This window comes from Callorhinus ursinus, unplaced genomic scaffold (genome assembly GCF_003265705.2).
Source record: "Callorhinus ursinus isolate GAN/ISIS: 27379988/994484 unplaced genomic scaffold, GSC_fseal_2.0 scaffold28, whole genome shotgun sequence".
Classification (NCBI taxonomy): Eukaryota; Metazoa; Chordata; class Mammalia; order Carnivora; family Otariidae; genus Callorhinus; species Callorhinus ursinus.
The window spans coordinates 2,643,946-2,661,610 of NW_027397090.1; the positions used below are offsets into that span (position 1 = coordinate 2,643,946).

General features: G+C 35.1%; 1 protein-coding gene across 6 annotated transcripts in view; it reads right to left on the bottom strand.

Annotated features, from left to right (window-relative positions):
* VPS13A (vacuolar protein sorting 13 homolog A) overlaps nucleotides 1-17,665 on the bottom strand; it is a 267,302-nt gene that overhangs the window by 111,037 nt on the left and 138,600 nt on the right. For all 6 annotated transcript variants that reach the window (XR_012374024.1, XR_012374025.1, XM_025891365.2 and 3 more), the window contains exons 32-35: nucleotides 16,208-16,375; nucleotides 14,308-14,612; nucleotides 5,062-5,209; nucleotides 1,915-2,065 (exon numbers count right to left, since the gene is read on the bottom strand). Coding sequence is in view for 4 of the 6 variants with exons in the window: in XM_025891365.2 (XP_025747150.1) it covers nucleotides 1,915-2,065; nucleotides 5,062-5,209; nucleotides 14,308-14,612; nucleotides 16,208-16,375 (772 nt within the window). In the remaining 2 variants the exon portion in view is untranslated. The remainder of the gene's footprint in view (nucleotides 1-1,914; nucleotides 2,066-5,061; nucleotides 5,210-14,307; nucleotides 14,613-16,207; nucleotides 16,376-17,665) is intronic.

The following is a 17,665-nucleotide window of genomic DNA, read 5'->3' on the forward strand; positions in this document are numbered from 1 at the left end:
TAGGATCATGACCTGAGCCAAAGGCAGATGCTTAATGACTGAGCCACCCAGGTGCCCCTTTTAAAATTTTTCTTATGGCATTCTGAATTCCTCTGTAATGAAACCAAGGACTTTCTAGGCCAATAAAACAGAAAATTTTGGATTCCTTTTCAATGGACTCCTGAGGAGGCCCACTGTTTTTGGATCCCATGTTTTCCTTTTTCCTGGATTCCTTGTTTTGCTAGATTATATTTTCAAACTGATTTCTTTAGGAACGAGTATGAAAGAAGTAAACTTTGAGTCACTAGAAATTTGAGAATTGTGTTTTCACATTTTATGGTTTGACTATATATAGAATCCTAACTTCAAAATCATTTTCCTTAGAAATCTGACTATAGTGCTCCATTGTCTTTTATCATCCATCTACTCCGTTCCATCCAGTTTTTTTCATGATAATCTGATCCCAATCACTTTTTTTCCAAGCCACTAATAAACAGCTTGCTTTTGTTCTGAAACTAAAAATCTGACCTTTGTTTTTCTGACATTTCAAGAAAATGTGTTTGCATGGGCAATCTTTGTTTATTCCATCTGCTTGAAACTTGTTAGATCTTTTACATCCAAGAATTTATTTCAATATTTATTTAGCTCTAGAGATTTTCTTCTACCATTTCTTTGAAAGATTCTTCTCTTCAATTTTCTCAGTTCTTTCTCCTAACATACTTATTATTCTGGATTTTGCAACTTTTGAAGTTCTGAAAGGTCTATACTTCTTAAGTTTTATCTCATTTTACATCTCTGTGGCTTATTTTTCTGCTGTGTCATGGGAGATTACATCAACTATATATTCCAACTCAGTACTTACATTTTAACCTCATGCATTTGTTCTGTTTCAAAATTTCACCATATTTTTGGGTTCCAAGAACTCTTCCTTATCTTGAGAGGGTGGAAGATAGTGATGGTAAGATTCAGTTTCTATATTCTCAAAATCCTCTGATTATGAGAGTTTGTTTTCTGTTTGTTTACATTCTCTTGTTACCTGAATTATTTCAGTTTCATTCAAAAAACAGTATTCTGTTATCCTGGTTTCTTTTATGATTAAGTTCTTGCTATTTTCTTAACCTGACCATGAATATTTTAACAGTAAAGGATTGGGCTGAGTATTCTACCCAGTAAGAATAATTTCCTATAATGTTATAAGCACAGGGTTGTTTTTGTGTTAGGATTCTCCCTGACTGGAAAAGGTATGTATTATCTCAGGGCTTTGCAGGAGTGGGTCTGGAAGACTAATAGGTTTCATTTGGAGGTAAGTAGGTATGAGGATCCCCCAAAATGCAAGAATGAGAACTCTATTCTTGTGAAGCACAGTCCTCCCAGCAGCCTTAAGTGACCCAATTCTCTCTTATGTGCTGGTGCTTAATTCAGAACCCAGTCAGATTCCACACACCACATTAAATCCAGTATTAGATACCACCTCTTTCTGAGTTATAGTTCCCTCTGCCCTATTACACCCATCTACCTTCCAGAGACTTGTTGAAATTCATCATTTATAATGATCATTCTTTCTTGACATCCTTAATATTTTGATACTTCTAATATAAAATATTCCATCTGGGATATATACTGCACTAGGAATTAGAAGAGGGGAATGGGAAGAAAAATTGAAAATAAGGATGTATAAGGCATTTGGGATAACAAGAATAAATATGAAGGAATTCTGTCACAATACAACTAGGAATTTTCATTCAACAACAACAAAAAATCAACAGAATGCCTAATAAAAGACAATTTAGAGATACCCAGATAGGATTAGCTAATTATAAAAGATCTATAAATCTTATTTTCAAAAAACTCAAAACTAGAGAATGGAAAGGAGGGAGGAAGAAACGTGGGATTAGGGATGGAGAGGGGAGGGCTGATTTGAGGTTCAGAACATACCTTCTAAATGGTGTGAAGCATTAGTAGCTCCACTATTAACACTATTCTGATCTTTTAGTCCTGCAGGTGAGGCACCACCACCTTCTTCATACCATATATTGCTATATAATGTTTTAAAAATAGTTGTTATATCTTCTTGACTAAGAATGAGCTGTGAAAAGAAAGATTTGCTTATTTTAACATTATTACGTTATGTAGTTAGAAATGCTCTTACTCTGAAAAGCAAGTGTTTCATTTCAGTCCTCTACAAACCAATTTTTTAGTGCATTAGATATTTCTACTAACAGGATATTCAGTTTCCTAAATGAATGATCTTAGTACTTTGAGAAATACAGAAATTAGATGTCAATACCAATGAAACTATGAATAAGTTTTTGTTATGAACATATCAATTAACCTAATAATTTAAAACCTTTAAAATGAACTTTCATTTATCTAGCTACTTTGCATTTTTTTACTTACTAAGCACCTCAATTTACAAATACAAATTACTCAAAAATATTGATTTGCATCATGAAAAATAATTCACAATGTGTTTTATATATGAATTATTTTTTAGTCTGAACCTCACAAAAGTCCTAGGTATAAATATATCCTGATTGTATAAGAAGCTGAGACTTAAATTCACTTAAAGAACTCACGCACTAACTCAAAACCCCATGTGTTGTGAATTTAGCCTAAAATCACCAACATAAGAACTATATCGAAAGCTATGATGGTTAATTCTATGTCAACTTGCCTAGACCATAGAATCTACATATTTGGTCCAGTATTATTCAAGATGTATTACATATATGATATGTATATAGAATACATACAGGATGCACAGACCAACCACAAATACCCAGCCACCTTCTGGGGAACACCAACTAGGATAAAATTGGTTCTTCATGATCCACTCAAGTAGTTAACAGCTGTTGCAGCCTGCCTCAGGAGACCACATTTTTAACCTCTCCTGAACCTCATCCTCAGTGTCAGGGAGATGCTAAAACTGAGTCATCAAGAAGTCAGTCTACTGTATCCAGACGAAGTGTATACACACACACACACACACACACACACACACACACACACACACACACACACAAATACACACATCCTATTGACTATGTTTCTCTGGAGAACTAAAATACAGTGAAACAAAAAACAAAACAAAACTATGAGTTTTAAATTGATATGTTTTAATCATCTCAAGGAAATAATTTTAATCCCACAAAATGAGTTTTATTTGTACCAGGATTCCTTTGACTATATTTCAAAGATGATATACTAATCCAGCGTTTTCACTTATTCATGACACCTTGTGTTTATTATGTATCTGGTATTACAAAATTATGTTCATATAAATTAATAAGCTGAAGTTAAATATTACAACCATGTCTAAATCATGTCTTTCAATTAGTACATGTATAATGAATGCCCCCCAAATATTGATATTAATGATCACTCTTCAGTCTTGCCAACAGCTCGGTCCAGGAAGTTGCAAGAACTCTAAGAATCCCAGGACTGCTGGTCCATGGCTCCTACATGTCAGGACAGGCTATCCTGCTACTCCCAAATGTCTAAGTCAGAAATCACAAGATGTAGCACTTAGTCTAGATGCATTAGAGTAACTGATTCTAACCTCTCCTTGATCCAGGAGGGGTCAAATATGTGGACCCAGGTCCATACCTGCTGACAATTCAGGTGGATCAGGACAGGGAAAGACCCAATTTCATCTGCCCTGGAAGGCAGCCAGCCCTTTACAGACGGTCTGCAATATCACCTGAACATGCTGCCAGCATTCTTCCTGGAGAAGAGGGGAGCAAAATGGTGTCCCTGCTGCCCCACAGAGATCTGCCTAAGACCTGGGCCTACTAAGGAGAGAATCTGTGCAGTATATGCTGGGTAAAACATGCTACCTATGTTTTAAAAGTTTCTATCAGTTGTCTTAAAATATGGAGAGACTTCAATTTTTATCTTAGGAAGATACTTTCTGGGGCACCTGGGTGGCTCAGTTGGTTAAATGTCTGCCTTCGGCTCAGGTCATGATCCCGGGGGTCCTGGGATTGAGCCCCTGCATCAGGCCCCCTGCTCAGCAGGGAGTCTGCTCTCCCTCTCCTTCTGCCTCTGACCTCCACTTGTGCGCTTGTGCTCTGTCTCTCTCTCTCTCATAAATAAATAAAATCTTAAAAAAAAAAAAGATACGTTCCATTTACAAGTTAGGGAGTCTAATATGATCTTATACATTAAGAGCTTAAGAATTTTCAGTTGAGATGATGTTTTCAAATCTAAATGTATTTCTGAATTTTAAAACCTGAAACCTTTAAAAATGATGGTTTTCTCTTTTTGAATACATTTTTTTTGGGGAGAGAAATAGAAAGAAAACTGGGGGTGGGAGGAGGGAAGAGGATTTGTTGAGTAGGCTTCTTAAAGTAACCTTCCAGAGTATGTGCTGCTATCACTTTAGCAAAGCATGTGATACAGTTTTGACTTCCATGCAGTCAAAGGGAAGATAGGAAATTTTGCATAGTTACATTAGAGATCTGTGAAGCAGTATCAAGCAATAGCTAGGTAAAGTTATGCATAAGGAACTGACCCATTTGCCATTTTCATTGTCAACCTCTTCCATTTCTTCTAGGACCTTCTCTAGGTTATTTCACATATTGTTGTGGCTTTAAATACCATCTAGATGCTGATGACTTTCACATTATTATTTCTAGTCTAGCCCTCTCCACTAAGTTCTAAATTAATATATCCAACAGACTACTTATCAGATCTGACGTTTGCTTCCAGTATGGAATTTACCACAATTTATAACTACTTAAATTACATGCCTATGTACTTTCTTATAGTCTAAGTATCACACATCTAACACCATAACTGCTAACCCCTACATTAGAGTGGTTAGATTCCATGAAGGCAGAGATAATGCCATAGTTTCTTGGCCACTGTCTCTCCATATATAACTCTGGACCTAACACAGAGAAGCCATTCAAATGTTTGCTGAATGAATGGAGAACATTCAATGAATTCTAAGTTATATTAGCTACTATTTCAATTTTGACAGAGCTGATCAATATGTAACATCTACACCAAAATATCTTATGTTCCCAAGCAATATTTTTAACCAACAAAACAGAAATCAACAAGCATGCAAAAAGTTACCTCCATGGGCTTTAGCTGAGCATTTACATTAAAACAAGGAACTTCCTGGTACCACTCCCAAGATAAATTTCGCTCAACAATCACCTCAAGATTTAATGGCAATAGCAGATCTAGTACTTCCTGGTATGCATCATCAATAAATTGAGTCCTGTAAGTAGAAATAAAATTGTTTTGTTTCATATACACTCATAGTAAAATTTTTTTTTAAATTTATCCTTCTATATACAAATAGTAAAAATCAGTAATTTTTGTATTTAAAGAAAAATAAAATCTACCCAGCCTCCCAAGTCAAAATGAGACATATTCCACCCCACCATGAATTTAGGTAACTTTCTCTGAGCTCAAGTTATCTACATTATAAAGAAATCAATCTTCAGAATAAGATTTTGCAATATGTTAAAAAAAATGCCAAAAATGTATAAGTTGTAACCCTTAAATGAGAACTATCTCTATATAATCGGAAAATATACATTATAGATGACCTCATTATAAAAACAACTTAATTCACTCACTTAGGTATGGAGAATACCACATATCCCCTTAACTTGATAGCAAAGTTAGACCATATAAAATGTCTACTTCTGTGGATGAAAAGCAGTTGAATATGGGAAATTTCATATTAAGTTGAACCATACCTGCCTTTCCAAATATTCATAAGGGTAGGACTAATGCTTCGGAATGATGAAAACAATAATTACTGAATGCATTTCAATTGATAATGTGACCACAGAAGCCTCTCACTGTACGTTCAAGTGACAACTTCAAAGTAGTACTGCTTAATAATGTACTTACATTTTAACTGGCAGCAAATTCCAAATGCTTCAACTAGGGTATGTATGAAGCTATGACTGCAGAATTTTAGATTCACTTACTCAAGTGGAGAGAAATATGGGAGTCATCAGGGATCTCTCAGAATGCCTAGTATCATACCATTTTATGAATTAAATGCACGCATGCTTGCAATCTCCATTTAATGGGAGTAAGTTAGGAAATCTAAAAGGCCTATAAAGAATATTTTAAATGCATTTTCATTTTTAAAATTATTTTTAATTTCTTAAATTCCAGTATAATTAATGTAGTGTTATTATTAGTTTCAGGTGTACCATATACCGATTCAACAATTCTACACATTACTCAGTGTTCATCAAGATAGTTGCATTCATAATCCCTTTCACCTATTTCCCCCACCTCCCCACCTACCTCACCTCTGGTGACCATCAGTTTGCTCTCTATAGTGAAGAGTCTGTTTTTTATGTTTATTTTTAGTTTGTTCATTTGTTCCTTAAACTACACACGAGTGAAATCCTACATATTTGTCTTCTGAATGACTTATTTCACTTAGCATTATACTCTCCAGATCCATCCATTTTGTTGCAAATGGCAAGATTTCAATAATTTTCCATAATTCCATAATTTGGCTATAATAAATAATGCTGCAATAAACACAGGAGTGCATATATCTTTTCATATTTTTCATATTATTTGGGTAAATACCCAGTAATGCAATTAACAGATCATATGGTAATTTTGTTTTTAATTTTTTGACGAACCTCCATACTGTTTTTCACAGTGGTTGCACCAGTTTGAATTCCTACCTACAGTGCACAAGGGTTCCTTTTTCTCCACATCCTTACCAACACCTGTTGTCTTGTGTTTTTGATTCTAGCCATTCTGACAGGTGTGCGAGGATATCTCAATGTGGTTTTGATTTTCATTTCCCTGATAATGAGTAATGTTGGGCATCTTTTCATGTATCTGGGGCCACCTGGATGTCTTCTTTGGAGAAATGTCTGTTTATCTCTTCAGCCAATTTTTTCAACTAGGTGTGTGTTGAGCTGTGTAAGTTCTTCATATATTTTGGATAATAACCCTTTACCAGATATATCATCTGCAAATATTTTCTCTCATTCACTAGGTTGTCTTTTTGCTTTGTTGGTTATTTACTTTCCTGGGCAGAAGATTTTTATTTTGCTGTAGTCCCAATAGTCTATTTTTGCTTTTGTTTCCCTTGTATGTAACTCTTTTCTCTTGCTGCTTTTAAGATGCTATCACTACTTTTTCCCCATTTTAATTACTATGTGTCTTGGTGTGGACCTTCTTGGGATGATTTTGTTGGAGGATCTCTCTGCTTCCTGGATCTGGATTTCTGTTTCCTTCCCCAGGTTTGGTAAGGTTTTGGCTATCATTTCTTCAAATATTCTGTCACCTTTTCTCTCTTCCCTTTCTGGGATCCCAATGGTGTGAGTGTTATTATACTTCATGGTGTTGCTGAGTTCCTTTAATCTACTTTCATTTTTTTATTATTCTTTTCTCTTTCTCTGGTTGCCGGATTGCTTTCCATTGCTCTGTTCCCCGGGTCGTTCATCCATCTTTCTGCTTCCTCTAGTCTATTTGTTCCCTCTCATGTATTTTAAACTTCAGTTATTGAGTTATTAACTTCTGATTGGTTCTGTTAATGTCTTCTTTCTCTTTGTTGAGGCTCTCACTGAAGTCCTCCCCTCTTTTCTCAAGTCCAGTGAGTATCTTTATGACCATTACTTTAAATTCTCTGTCAGGTATATTATCTCCATTTTGTTTAGCTCTCTTGTTGTGATTTTGTCCTGTTCTTTCGTCTGGGACATATTCCTCCATCTCCTCATTTTGTCTAACTCTGTGTCTGTTTCCATGTGTTAGAAAAATCAGCTGTCTCCTGCTCTTGAAAGTTGTGGCCTTATGAAGAAGCCCTGTAGCATTCTACAGTGCAATGTTCTTTGTTCACCAGAATGTGGTGCTTCAGGAGTATCCTCTAGATGTTATGTGCACCCTACTCTGACTGAGCTGAATTTGCCTTCAGTCCTGTTGCCTGAGATTGCTCTCTTTGCCTGTTCTGAGCAGAGTTTGGTCCCTGTGTTGTTAGTAGTCCAGTCTGGGGCTACCCACTGACTTGGGTCAGACCAGGTGTTTGCCAAAGCAGTGGTAGCAATGAAATACAGATGCCTCTTCCTGTGTTGTCCCTGAGAAGCTTTTGTTAGTGGGTGGGAATTGCAATCAGACCAGATGTCTGCACCCAGCCTACTGTTGAGGCCATAGGTGAACCGCTGTATGTGGTTATTTCCCTTTACCCTGTTGTAGGAGTCACTTTGGAATGGTGCTGGCTGGTGCTGCCTGCACACTGCCAGGCCTGTGCCACCTCTTTGGATGGACTCCTGCCAAGGGCATGTTGGAGAGGGAAGGTCCACCAGAGAATGTGGGGGCAGAGTGTGTGGTGCCAGCAAGGTTTGCACTGGTCTGCCATGGGAGGGGACCTCCAGGCAACTAGGAAAACTGCCCAGCCAGGATGGCTGGAGTGGGTCTGCAGAGCATGCAAGCACAGGGCGCACGATCAGCAAGCTGGGTGGAGAGTGTTTTTGCTGTGCTGGTTCCCACAGTGTCCATGTATCTAGGCTGTGGTGCAGGGGAGGGTAATGGCAATGGTCAGCTTCTTTGTTCTTGCATAAGACTCCCAAAGACCCCTATCGCTTCTGCACACGCTCTGAGATTAGTAAATAAATCTACTTCCTGTACATCCTAGACATTTTGCAAACTGCTGCTTCTGTGCTGTATCTCAAGGGGGGCTGTTTGTTGTGCTGTCTCTTTGATGGTGGGTATTCAGTCTCCCACTGTGCTCTGGCTCTCCCAGAGCCGAGCCTGTGGATTTTTTAAAGTTCCAGGTATTAAGCCCCACTGATTTTAAGAACTTGCTAAGTTATGCCCCTGTGATTTTTCAAAGCCAAATGTTATGAAGATTCATTTTCTCAGTGGGGTTCCCTGTGCCTGGGGTGGGATCTGTATCTCTCCCTTCTCCATGACCACGGGTGTCCCTCCTTCCTATAGATGGACAGCCTTGAGATTCAGTTTGGCTCCCCACCATGTTTCCACCCTTCCTCTTTGATGTGGCCTCTTCTCTACATTTAGCTGCGGAGAGTCTGTTCTGCCAGCCTTCAGGTCGTTTTCTGGGTTATTTATACTGACTGTGAGTATTATCTAGGTTTATCCATGAAAGGAGGTGAGTCTAGGATCTTCATACTCAGCCATTTTTCTCTGGAAATTCCTCATGTGCAATTTTAATAGGTGCATATTATATGACATATAACATAAGTCATTTTATCAACCTTCTGTTAAAAAGTTATGTTGCTTTTAATTCTTCACTATAATAAATACTTGGATTATCTTTGTACATATCTTTGAGTAAATTTCTTCTTCTGGGCAAACTATAAGAAACATTAATTACTGTGTCAAAAGATTACTTCTTTAAAAAAAATTCTCCTTATCAGTACCAACCAATATCTGGGGTAGATACTTTTCCTATTCTCTCCCACATTCTATCTAATAGTGTTTTAATAGTTTATTGTCTTGTCTGCAGTTTCAATTAGAATAAAAGCTTCATGAAAGAAGGGACTATGTTTATTTTATTCTACACTGTACTGCCAGTCCTTCACTTAGGTAACTGCAATTGTCATGTGCTTTACAATTATTTGCTGAAATAAGAAGGCAGAATGTCACTTTGTCTGACACCTCAGTTGGGAACATAGGCTTTGGAGATCAACATTACGCATGGCTATGCACAAGAAATAACTGTAAAAGTATCATGAGTATTGATTTTGGGGTTACAAATAGGTTTTAGCGAGTGGGAAAATTCACAAATATGGAATCTGTGAATAACAGGATTGACTATATATGTGAATAATTAGAATATACATACACAGTTGTGGTCAATCGCTGACTTTCTATTCTGTTTTATTATTTTAATTATTTTACTTCATATCATAATACATTTTAGAAGTATTTAACACAATTCAATCTATTTTAGTAGTACCTCAAATGTTATGATGTTTCCATTCTCCAATTTCTTCTTTAAAAAAAAAAAAATCTTTGAGACATCTTGTCCCCTATTTATAGTTCAAAAAAACATTTCACAATTTTTCAAAGACTTTAAAAAGAACTATTTGATTTTTATTGAGAATGCATTAAATGTATAAATTAATGTATACAAACTGACATCTCTATATTATTAGGTCTAGGAAAATATTCTGTCCACATTTATTCAAGATTTCTTTCTGGTCATTGGTTAAGTTTTACAATTTTCCTCATAGAAATACTGTAAATATCTTTTCAAAATTTTACATTGCAATTAATAGCTTTGCAACAAAAAGATTTCAACAGGTGGTCACAAATATGAAATACTTATTTGTCTTTATGTGCTTTACTCTGAAGCTGTAACCAAACTGAATTTCCAAATATCAATAATTTTAAAATTATTTCAGAGGAAACTGGTTATACTCTATAACTAATTCTATTTCTAGAAATTCATCTGTAGGAAATGAATTATCCTAAAGACATGAGTAGAATGTCATATAAGTATTGATGAACAAGATTTATATCAATCATCATTACAGTGTTATTTATAACAGCAAAAGAACCTAGGATCAAATTAACTTTCTAACACCTGGCAAATGAATTTTTAAAAACCTGTAGAATAAAGTGAAATATTAAAAAAAAAAAAAAAAGTTGAACTCAAAATAACATGGAAAAATATAGCATACTGTTAAGGGGAAAAATGAATTTATGATCCAAAATATACAATATAATTCTTATTCTACTCAAACATATGTGCAGAAATAATGAACTAGAAGAAACACACCAAATTATTAATAGTACTTACCTTTGGGTGGTCATATTGTCAGCAACCTTTTCTATTCATCCAAATATCATTTTATGTTTTTCTTCAATAAAAAGTTAACTCATTTTTGGACATAAAAATAATATTTTTAATGCTCTAGAGATATTTAGTGAACTCTTTTCAAAACAATGTTTGTAATATAGGCTCACACCTAGTTTACATCTACCATTTCTTGAAATAAGGCAAGATGTGATTATAGATCATCTTTTTTAGTAAATTTAGACTTTTATACAGTTTAAAAAATTAATGAGCCATCTAAAGTTTAAATTGTTACTCTTTAGTGTATTATTAAAATAGAAGTCTCTCACCCACTATTTTCCTATGATTTTTGAATTATCTGGACTTGGCTGAACAAATCATTCTACATTTTCCAATGTCTTCACTAAATGTATTACCTTAACTGAAACCTGGCTTTCCATGGAGCTCTATTAAATAGAGGCCAATTTTTCTCCCTATCAATTTAACACCCTATCAGTCTCAGGGTTAAGAGATATAGAAATCATTTTCCTTAATTTGCAGTGATACTCCCCAACCCTCACTCCTATCCCTTTAAGCATAATATCAACCAGATTCACCACCTTCTACTTCTTGCTTTAGTCAATCAACAACTAGTGTTTATTTTTGAAGACTTTGAGATTGATGAATCTCCAGTTTATAAACCCCTCTCTACATTCTTTTACTCTATCAGTACCCTCTTGTCTTTGATTTCTTCCATCTCCATTATCCATCAACATGGTGGATATTTAACAATCCTGTTCTACTACCTTGAGTCACACCTGCTTGTTAAAAATTCAGTCTTGCCTGAATCTAACACCAAATATCAAGTATTACATAAAAAAATATCATGTACCATTAATTCATGGTTAACAATATCAACAGAGTCCTCAACACTGTCCCAACATACACCCCCTGGGTTGCCCCCCATCTCTCTGCCTGCTCGCTCTTAGTCTCTTTTAAGAAATGTATGTTCCTTACGTTTTGGCATTTGTGAGCATTCTGTCCCATATGTCCCACTCTAAAAACTGTGTGATAAAGGCTTTAATAACTACCTAAATATTACTAAGGACTCCCAAATCTAGAAGTCCAAACACTCTAATATCCATACACATGTCCAAGTGCCTTCCAATCTCTTTCTGTGTATCTCTATATCAAAGTTAGACAACAACTTCCAAGTTATTTTGCCCCATAGAGAACTCAATGTCTCTACTCAACGGTTTTTTCTGCATTGCTCTATCTTATCTCCGTGAACTGCATTATTACCAAATACTGAATTTTACAAACCTGCAACCCAGTCAAATTTAACTTCTCTCCTTGAATCCTAACATTCATTCAACAACCTCTGACTATAAATTCTACTTTTAAATTCTCTTTACTGGTTAGTTCTCCACTACCTCACTTCCCTACCCTAGACAGCATTACATATAATTCATATGTGAATCACTCCAGTAGTTAGTAAACCATTTTTTCAACCTCCAGTGTTGTCTCCTTTTCACCTGGTTTTCTACAACCCCTCCAAAATCTAAACGTAATCCTAGTTTTGTGCATCAGCTCAGTAAATTCATTAAATAACACCTACCTCAACAATGAGGTAGGTACTATTTATTCATCCTTTGTAAAGACTGTTACTAAACTTCTTCCTAGCACAGTACCTGGGATATACTAGGTGCTTAATAAGTACATAAATACTCAATTGATGAAAATTTTTCCTTCTATCCAAGATGAAATAATGTGAACCAGGCTTACCATTGTGCCTGAAACAACTCCCCCTCACCAAAAAAACCCACATAAAAAAACATTAAAAAGTGGTTTTCAAGACACAGAACATCAGGCAACTGTCATTTCTGAGAGGTGGTTAAAAAAAACAAGGTAAGCCCTAGGATTGCCCCAACTTTCATTGTTTTGAGATAATTTACAGGCCATGGCAAAGGGAGGGGTAAGCCAGGAAAAGACCGGCAAAGTCCACAAGTTGAGAAGACAGAGCTGAGAGTCTAAAAAGAACAAGACAGCTAAGTTCATATGGTAAAATGCCAGAGAGAAGAGCTATAGAGAGAAACTCTGAAATTTTAACACTAAGTGTCTACATTAGATATGTTCAAAGCGGTAATCTTAGCTACCACCAAAAGATACCTACAAAAGGAGCAAAATTAAACCCAAAGTAAGCAGAAAGAAATAATATCAGAGAAGAAATCAATGAAAAAGAGAAAAACAAGACAGAAAATCAGAAGGTAGCTCATTAAGATTAGTAAAATGACATAAAATTATAAATATCAAGAACAACTGGGATGATAACACTACAGATATTAATGAATAACAGGATTATTATGGACTTTATGCCATAAAATTTTACAACTGAGATGAAATGGACTAATTTCTTGAGGAAAAAATAAAAGATCACTTAAGAAACAAATAATTTTAATAGTCCTGAGTTTATTAAAGAAATGGAAATTGCAGTTGAAAATCTCCCACAAGCAAATTCTAGGCCCCAAATGGCTTCAATGGTGAATTCTACCAAATATTTAAGAAATACTACAACTGTACACAAACTGTCACACATGTAACCATGTCAAAACTTTTCAAACTGTGTATTTTAAAGATATGCAATTTATTACATGCTGATTATATCTCAATATAGCTACCTTAAAAATATTCAACTAATAGAAATAAGGGCCAGGGGAACCTGGCTGGCTCACCTGGTAGAGCATGTGACTCTTGATCTAATAAGGGTCATGAGTTTGAGCCCCATGTTGGGCATAGAGCTTACTTAAAAATTAAAAATAAACTAAAATTAAAATTAAAATTAAAAATTAAAAAAATAAAGAAAGAAGGGCTGAAGGAAGCCAGACCAACCAGAGGTCAAAGAGAAGTAGAGGTAGCAAAATAAGGGGAATGAGACAAGGAAAATGAGATCAAAGAAAAATGACGGGGGAAGAAGAGGGCAAGTGAGTGGTATAAATAGAGATGGATCCAAGTCAGAAAAGAAAGAGAGTGTTAAATCTAGAACAGGTGATTAGAAATAGTATGGAAACACAGTTAAGTAGTTCTGGAACTCTTCACTTACTCTCTTATTCTAATTTATATTAGGAGATTCACTTATTCTAATTTATAATCCTATGCCCAATGATTGCATATGATTGTATTCTACTGTGTTTTATTTTGTTTTAAATTAGAGCATCAGATCCACAGCACGAAGCTGATAGAGTAGTTTGAGCAATGCTGTATTTACTAAGTGAATAAATGTATTATATGAGAAATTCTCCCACTTTTTTCATAACCTTGTAATTTACAAAGAACTACAAATAAGCACAAATATACATCCTCAGATAATAAACTGTACAGTGTTCCTAATTACCTAAGGAGTGATTTTCAAATACCATCTAGGTTTTCAAAGAACTGGAAGAGTATAATAGATCTTGCCAAAAACCCTGGGGAAGAAAAAAAATCTCAAAATTCAGTAGTTATATAAAATAAAATCTCCCTGTAGACAGAAGACTCAGGATACCAAAACCTTTAATGTAAAAAACAACCAAATGTAATTAAGAAAAGCTTACCTGTATAGTCGCATTTCACTCAACCTTATTGTTATCAAATCAATAACGGGTGGGGGGTTGCTCTGGCTCTCTGTTATTACATGGAATGTGTTTGTCATTGTAATTAGTCCAAAATCAGCAACAAAAACATTTTCAGAAACTGGAGACTGTGGGATGACCACCACTGGGGCTTTGATGTTAACATCCAATGCCATTCTAGAACTCCTCTGTGCCAATTCTTTTACACCAGTAGCAGCCATTCCTGCTGCTTGAACAGTAGCCTCAGCCAAGGCTTGTTTAGCCGCTTGAAAATTATCTATAAAAGCCTAAAAGATAACAAAATTATATTCTTATGGTTACCATTAATTAATGATTGTTAAATATATCTTGATAGTTTTGATTTCACCTCCATGAGAAAAGTCTTTTCTTGGTACAACCAAACATTCTTTATTCAAAGTCTGGTTGTCTGTATTAAATCTCAATTTTCTGCAATTTTAAAAGTTGAGAAACACTAGGATACAGAAACATAGTGAAAAAACAAAAATTTTGTCCCTGGAACAGAGAAACATGCGGATATTGCAAGGTTTCACTGGAAACTCCTTCCCTTTATTATCTGACTTTTCCTAATGGCTAAGCAAGCATACTATATTTCCCTATAGAGCCTCAATGGACAGCTTATTTATGTTTATAAGATAAAAAGTAACTGAAAAAATAGTAAAATATGTTTATCAAGAACTCTAAAGTTTTTTTAATTCTGAACTCTAGAAAATACTTCAGTAACACAAAATATATCTAGAATTATACTTAATTTTAAAATTGTACTTCATTTTCATGTTTCAAAACAATTTATTTTCAGTAATTTTTGAGTGAAAGGCAGGGCTTAGGGACATAATGATTTTTATTTATAAAAATAAATCAGAATAAAAATTAGACCAAGGATGCTTGTTCATCTTTACTATTTGTGTATGAAAAAAAAAAATTTATGGCTATAGAAAAAATTGTATTGTAACCTCGATTTAAAAGATCACAAAAATAGCAATATTATTTATTTAGAATCAACTGATTATCTAGTTTATACACCAAAATTTAGAGACAACATTTTTTTTAAAAAGTGAATACTGAAGTCATAGAGACAGGTATGACACTCACAGGAAAAAATTATCAGCTGACAGCAAGGGAAAAACACAGGGGAAAAAACTATGAAAAGGAGAAAAAGGACTCAAACACCTTATGGCAGTATCATACAAAAATTAATTTTAAACTCTTTAAAGCCCCAGATGATTACGGTTATAATATGCAATAGAAACTATAATTTCCATAATGATTACATGAGACCAAAACAAACTTCAATTATATATTTAGTATTTTTAATTAGAATTTTAAGTCAGGTAAAACAAAGACTTTAACCAATTATATATAAAGAATTCAATTGATATATATAACAAATCCTATATATGGTATATAATGTACATTTAATACATTAGTATGCATGTTTGAATTAACTGGACTGGGCACCTGGGTGGCTCAGTTGGTTAAGCGACTGCCTTCGGCTCAGGTCATGATCCTGGAGTCCCTGGATCGAGTCCCGCATCGGGCTCCCTGCTCAGCAGGGAGTCTGCTTCTCCCTCTGACCCTCCCCCCATCTCATGTGCTTTCTCTCTCATTCTCTCTGTCTCTCAAATAAATAAATAAAATCTTTAAAAAAAATAAAAAAAAAGAATTAACTGGACTATTCCTATATGAAAATGATTTTATACAAATAACACACTATGCATTTCAATTATGATAAAGGATACCCAGAAAATTATGAAAAATCAGGGGGGAAAAAAAAAAAGCAAGGAATTTTTGCTCTTTACCTATGCTGACACCTGGCAATTTCCAACTAGTAGGCAAAAATAAAAAATTTTATAAACATACTTACCAATATAGAATAAAGAAATTTTGTGATAAAAACTACTTCAATGCAACCAACAGTTAAATTAATTTGAACGTCAACCACATTCATATCTGTGTATGCAGAACCAGCAGTTGCATCCACAAAAGAAATCATTTTGAAGCTAAAAACTTCTTTTCCAGTGATGTAAACAGCCTTAATAAGGGAAAATTCAACTGTCAGAATCCATTTTTAAAACGTGCTTTCAGTACAAAAATAAAGCACAAAATAATGAAACATACACACATATTTGGAAAATATTCTAAGTATTCAAGCCAAGTACAAATAAAGCAGTAATTCTAACACTGTTTGTTTGTTTGTTTTGTTTTAACATAGGCCCCACGCCCAGTGCAGAGCCCAATGCAGGGCCCAGACTCACGACTCTGAGAGTGAGATCTGAGCTGAGATCAAGAATTGGATGCTCAACCGACTGAACAATGCAGGTGTCCTCTAACACCTTTATCAGAATCTACACTGCAAGGTTTTTCAAATTGGTGACGGCAGCTTCCTTTGTGGGTCATGAAATTAGTTTAGTAGGTCTGGCCCAACATTTTTTTTTAATGGAGAAAACTGAAGAAAAATTATCAGACCATACGTTTTCATTTAGTGCGTATACTTGTATAATGAGAGTTGCCATATGAATGTATTATTTGGTCACTGTAAAAAGTTTGAAAAACACCACCTCTGCAATTTAATGAAACTTACTTCTCTTGGTTTATGTGAATAGGTTTTCCAGATTTTTCAAAAATCTCCTCCTATCACTATACTTCTCTTACTAGTTTGTGAAGGGTCATCTCAATAAGAATGACTTACAACAGTTTGAAATCTCAAGCTCTGCAATACTAGTGAAAAAATGGTAGAGACAACAGCACATGTGAAATGTCAAAAATATTTTTAAAGATGGACATATCATCAATTTCGTTGATTTATAGCTTTCTTGACCCTCTTAAATGCTAGAAGGCAGAAAGCTGAAGAGCCATCAACAAGCAAATGAATTCCAACATGGAACAAAGAAAACCTAAGGAACCAAAGAAATTAAGGAGCTCTGAAGGCTGAGGTGCAAGATGAGGCTGAAAAAAGTCTACAGGAACTCTGCTTCTGTCTCAGATGTAGAATGCTGGGCAGAGGCCCATTCCAAACCTTTACAGCAACCACAACACCAACAAAGAACCAGATAAACTATAAAATCAAAACTTCTTAAAACCATTATAAATTTGAGGCTACAAGCCAACCAAGCAGCCTAAAATCTAAGGATAAAAAAAAGTACCTTCAGGAAAGACAGAACACAAGCACCCGCTCACCTGTGTTAAGGGGAAGGAGAAAGAGATACCAGGTACCATACAAGCTAAATAAGAAGAATTCAGCTAAAATGGTAAAGGTGGACTATGGACTAATGTGAGATATACAATCTCTGGCAGCCACAGACCCAAGAGGAGTTCACTCCCA